Source organism: Rhinoraja longicauda, unplaced genomic scaffold (assembly GCF_053455715.1).
Source record: "Rhinoraja longicauda isolate Sanriku21f unplaced genomic scaffold, sRhiLon1.1 Scf001455, whole genome shotgun sequence".
In the NCBI taxonomy this organism is placed as follows: domain Eukaryota; kingdom Metazoa; phylum Chordata; class Chondrichthyes; order Rajiformes; family Arhynchobatidae; genus Rhinoraja; species Rhinoraja longicauda.
Genome location: NW_027602670.1, coordinates 265 through 5,550, shown reverse-complemented (window position 1 = coordinate 5,550; position 5,286 = coordinate 265). Strand labels below are relative to the sequence as shown.

The following is a 5,286-nucleotide window of genomic DNA, read 5'->3' as shown; positions in this document are numbered from 1 at the left end:
GCCACCTTGATAGCATCATATAGACGCTTTCCATAGGGAAGACAGATGTCCCCATAGTGAACCTAGCAAAGGAACTATTCTAGGCCCATAAAGAATTCAAAACTGCATGCCAATTGATTGGTCTGCATCTGTTTTGAATTAATATGCCAATATCTACCCAGAAATTACATTTAGGCCAAATAGTCACTAGATAAATTTGAGAATGCTTTTGGAGCGTACACATTCTCAACCTCAGGCACTTTCAATTATTGAAAATTGAAAGCCACTGCCATTAAATTACACAGAAGAGACAAAACATTTATTATACAAAAAGTTTTATTAAAAAACCAACAATCCAATAGGGTACTTGTACCATATCTAAATGTCATCACAATGAATTGAACACATACGCATTCAAGGTAACAATCCATATGGGGAGCCAATGTACAAAAGAAATGGTTGGTCACAGAAAACACATCTACCAGGTAAAAATAACAAAAGCAATATCTGTTTTTAAAATCAAAACCGAATTCAATGAGATGGGACAGGTGGCAGCAGTTCTTGTGTAGATGGCAGGGGTGGATAGGAAGAGGGATTGGCGAATGATACAAAAACAAAAATGTACTGGACAGTTAAATGCTGCTTTAGATGCCTAAACACCACTTCCTATGAATCTTCTATCTGGAGTAAAATACTGTTCCTTCACCTAAAAGAAACCAAACAGAGAATGGATGTTGGAGATGGTCAGATTCAACAGATCAACAGAGTACAAGAATTACAATACACAAATACCCACCCATATATATACCTTGAGCTTTAAATTCAACAGTTAATGCAACCACCAAAATATTTACTACATAAAATCTATAGATAAATGCTGAATAGTCCATGAACTAAAAATCCAGAGAAACTTGAAAACTTGTAGCCCAAATTGTATTTTCCACACCCATTACATAAGACAATGGCATTTAACGAAGTGAGTATACTAATGTTAGCCGTTAAAAACTTCTCAGAAGTATTTTGCTGTGTGCAGTACTGTAAGCTTCCCCAAATGATCAGGTAATAAAAAGTCTCAAGAATTGTCTGGGTTTAGCACATGGACTATTTGCAATTACGACTACAGGACTATTAAAATGGGGGGGGGGAGGAAAGCAAGCATTTAATAAACTGGATTTAGAAAATATATATTAATACACTTGGAAAGTCCAAAGACAAGCTGTATCCATAGAAGAATGAATTATTCTGTAAGCAGTCGTATTTAACCATTACTGGGGCCTGTAAAAAATGCATTAAATTACATTAATATAATAAGCAAGAAATAAGTGAAGGCAAAGCTTGAAGTATCCATTTTATTTTAATGCTGATACAGGATGTTGGAAGAGACCATACCAAACGGCAGCATTCGAGAGCGCGAGCGTCTCGTACTCTGTCCGCATTGAGCGGGCCTGTGAGAATCGTGTGGTCAGGGTGACACATGGCCTGCAATGAAGTTCCCGCTGGCGGGTACAAACAAGGTATAATGTCAGTTAGCAGACAATGGCTTTCTTTTTGTCTTGAAGTGTCCTTTATTTGTACCCATTAGCAGTACTTTACCTGTTTAAATTTACAAACTTGTTAAAAAAAAGGGCAAAAGCCATAAAGCTTCTTACAGCATCTGCATTACAAAACTCCAAGAGTGTCTACTTTTAAAAAAAAGCACTTGAGTGCTGTAAATTTTTAAAATATGTAAATTAATTATAAATATAATTTTAACGAAAGTTAAATAATGTTAAAATGAAATTTAAACGAATAGCTAACATACCTGCTTCCAATGGGCTGCAGGGACAAATCTTAGTATGGTTTGTAGCTATTCTGATGACCTCCACGTCGTGGTGCTTTCCCATAACCACTCTGTTGATCTGTAACATTTTTAGCATTTACACAAGATGCTCAATGATCCATTTCACACTCAACCAAAAAAAGTTCACATATGTAGCCTGGAAATTTTGATTTTTTTTTTTTTTTTTTTTTTAAAGACCCTCACCAAAAAAAGATCTTCACCCTAGACAGGCTTTAGGCGAGCTGATTACTAATAATCCTTTTGGGTTATATGGGGTTATTTAAAAAATCCATCAAGTTCAAGCACAATCACTGTAACACTACATCACTGATTGTGGGATTGGCATCTCTCCTTGTGTTTTATTAGTTTCTCAAAGGCACATGTCTGAAATATCAATCTGTCTAAAAACACCACTGACCTGCTGATTGATTATTTTTATTTTGGACCTGCAATACTTGGTTTAAATCTGTTAATTTCATATTCATTGTTGGGTTTTTCTCAGTTATTGGCCAGGCCTCTAAGTGAGAACAGTGCACTAACACAGATCACTCGTGCCACAATGGGAAAGAGGGGCCCACAGCAGGAACGAGTAGGCCAGTTCCATCCCACAGGAGCACACATCCTTATCAGCGGACCAGAAAGGCCCCCAACCCCTTCAATGATTGCCCCACCCTCTTTGCAAGAAAAAAAGCATGGAAGGGAAAAGCAGCAGAAAAATTAAGATGGAACATGCAGTAATCCAGCCTTTGCATATCATGCCAATTTGTTTTTCAGGTCATGCAGTGCTCAAAAACAATTTAACAGTCTAAAGTTAAAAATAAAGAGTTCATTGCATGCAATCACATTTGAAAAAGTTGAACAAGCACTTACTGCCATAGTCACCATATCCATAGTAGTTATTATAAGCAGGATAGTCATAGCCACCATAACCTCCATAGCCCTGGCTATTGTAGCCATAGTTATAGCTGCCATAGTTTGGATTCCAGTAGTTATTATATCCTTGGTTCCAGTTCTGGCTTGGGGCTGAAAAGTGCAATGAAGATTTTCATCAACTGGAACAATTACAATTTAACCCCACAGTACATCAAGAATGTACATTACCTCCAGCACCTGTCCCACCGCCTCTCCCACGGCCTCGACCTGCAAAAGTACCTCGTCCAACTCCCCACTGCTGTTGCTGCTGATAGACTTCCTTCGACATTGCCACCTTGATCTCACACTGTCAAATAAGAAACAGTTTCAGCTTTTCCTCTCTGTATTATCAAGGGTTCTTCCAAATTTAGAGGTAAGACTATTAATTTAACGTTACTCATGCTCAGGGATCCACAAAATACATCAAAATCATATGCACCTTTTGCAAATACACAACCCGTTGGACACAGGAATACAAGGACCCAAAATAGTATTAACCAAAAGCACGATTGTGCAGTTACTCATTACTTGGCCAGTTATCAGACACCATGTCATTCCGTATTTACAATTAAAATAAATCCAATTACAATCAAACTATTGCTTTAGATTTCATATCACCAAGTTATTTCTGGCATTGCATTCATTTCAATACAACATACCTTGCTAAGCCCAACATTATGGAACTTCTTTTCAAGAATCTTCTTAACTGGATCCTCTTCCTTGAACGTTATGAAACAGAATCCACGTCTCTTATTTGTTTTGTTGTCCATAGGAAGTTCTATTGATTCCACCTAAATTTTATGAGACACAATTAACATTCTATGTTCATGCTCCACTGTATCAGTCATAATTCATATTAGACCAGCAGATGCACACCACATTCCTACTATCAAAGCAAAAACCAGGAAATTTAATTTACGACTTTGCAAACCACAAGTATGATGTGCCATTAAAATTGCCCAAAACTGAAGTCATCTGAACTGATAATGCACCAAACCTGGAACGGGCAACAGCAAATGAAGGCCTGTCAATCCTAGCGATCTATTAATTCGTGTGAAACAAACATTTTGCATGTCATTGCACCTCACCGATTCCCTCTGCCACCCCATATCTTACAATTTGAACTGTCATTCAAAGATAACTACATTTTTGCCAGTCAATGTGCAAGATACATACTTCCCCAAATGCTCCAAAGTATTCTCTGATCTTCTCTTCTGCTGTATCAGGTGAAAGACCTCCTACAAAAATTTTCTTTACGGGTTCCTTTTTCATTGCCTTGGCTTTTTTGGGATCTATCACCTTGCCATTCAATTTATGCTCCTTCTGTTCCATAACCTATATGGAAACGGAACAAAAATATTCAAAATATCAATCAGAGAAAACAAATACTGAAACTTTATTTCATTAAGCCATTATCTTCTGAACCCACTTTTTAAGCCCAAGGTTTGTGATCAAATACCTTATCCACACTGTCAGCCTCTTTAAACAGGACGAATCCAAATCCTCTTGAACGCCCTGTAATGGGATCCAACTTTAATGTGCAATCTACCACCTCTCCAAATTTAGAGAAATAGTCCTTCAGATCTTTCTTTGTGGTATCCCAGCTGAGGCCACCCACAAACATTTTTCTGCAGAAACAGTGAAGTATATACACATCAGTAGCCAAATCAAAAACTTAAGCTGCCTCACACAGTAACCATGTTCCTGGTGCACCTTCATCAAGAATACATGCAAAACCCCATTTGGTGGATAAATTAAGCAATTTTATTTTCAAGACAACATTATAGTAGATGCACAGCAGGATTAATTTTAAGCTATTCATTACATAGATTAGGGCCTTGTATTTTACCAGAAAGTATTCCAAAACTAATCAAGATAAAACTCTATGCAAAATGTTCATAAGACTGAACTCCTGCCAAGAGTCCTGGACTTCTCATTGTAGAAACTAAATACCATCACCCCACAATGGATAGGTTTACCTGCCTCAGGACTTGAGGCCACTCTAAGAAAATATCAAAATTAGTTCTTGGCCTTGATGAACTCATCTAAGTTTTACAGTATAAAACTCCTCAAGCATTGAATAGTTTGGAACTTCCACATTTACATACTTTAAATTTTCTAGTTTCAACCAAAATTGCTGAGTATAAAGTGATGCTGAAAATACATCGTACTAGAGGAGGATAATGATAAAAGCTAACCAAACCCAAACGGAGCAATAAGGCCTAGCTAGAAGTTACCAAGTTAAGTCAAGGGTACTGCTTCAAACATATTGAACGTCAAAATTGCATTATGTTCCAAATTTACTGAATCTGATTAAAAAATACCAAACATTAAATATCTGAACTGGACAGTAAGGTCTATAATCGCCAACAAATCTATATCCTGGACTTGTTACCAACACAAAACTGTACTTTGAATTCACTAAACTTGCCTTTGCACCAATTTCTGCCCAAAAATGCATGATGGTTCTGGCCACGAGCTGTCCACAATAATAATAGTAGGGGGAAATTTTAATTCAATTTAGTCTAAATTGATCTTTTATGGGGTAAGAGGTCCTTGCCCCAATGACTATCCCA

General features: G+C 37.2%; 1 protein-coding gene across 3 annotated transcripts; it reads right to left on the bottom strand.

Moving 5' to 3' along the window:
- Positions 1-308: 308 nt before the first annotated feature.
- On the bottom strand, positions 309-4,356 carry LOC144591689 (heterogeneous nuclear ribonucleoprotein D0-like). Of its 3 annotated transcripts, none has more exons than XM_078395727.1 (7): positions 4,170-4,355; positions 3,887-4,045; positions 3,370-3,501; positions 2,900-3,017; positions 2,669-2,821; positions 1,781-1,877; positions 309-685 (listed from the first exon to the last, which is right to left on the bottom strand). In XM_078395727.1, the coding sequence occupies exons 1-6, from the start codon at positions 4,332-4,334 to the stop codon at positions 1,810-1,812; spliced, it is 795 nt and encodes a 264-aa protein (XP_078251853.1). In that variant the 5' UTR covers positions 4,335-4,355; the 3' UTR covers positions 309-685; positions 1,781-1,809. The 3 variants fall into 3 exon arrangements, with proteins under 3 accessions (XP_078251853.1, XP_078251855.1, XP_078251854.1); XM_078395728.1 differs by lacking the exon at positions 309-685 and adding an exon at positions 701-1,475; XM_078395729.1 differs by lacking the exon at positions 1,781-1,877 and having other exon boundaries at positions 4,170-4,356.
- Positions 4,357-5,286: the final 930 nt, after the last annotated feature.

What these genes read in the sequence shown, in the direction of transcription:
- LOC144591689 (XM_078395727.1), bottom strand. Translation starts at nt 4,334, where the DNA reads ATGTTTGTGGGTGGCCTCAGCTGGGATACCACAAAGAAAGATCTGAAG. An exon ending in ACTTTGGAGCATTTGGGGAA is followed by an intron (nt 3,502 to 3,886) that starts GTATGTATCTTG and finishes CATAAAATTTAG; the next exon opens with GTGGAATCAATAGAACTTCC. An exon ending in TGGATATGGTGACTATGGCA is followed by an intron (nt 1,878 to 2,668) that starts GTAAGTGCTTGT and finishes AAAATGTTACAG; the next exon opens with ATCAACAGAGTGGTTATGGG.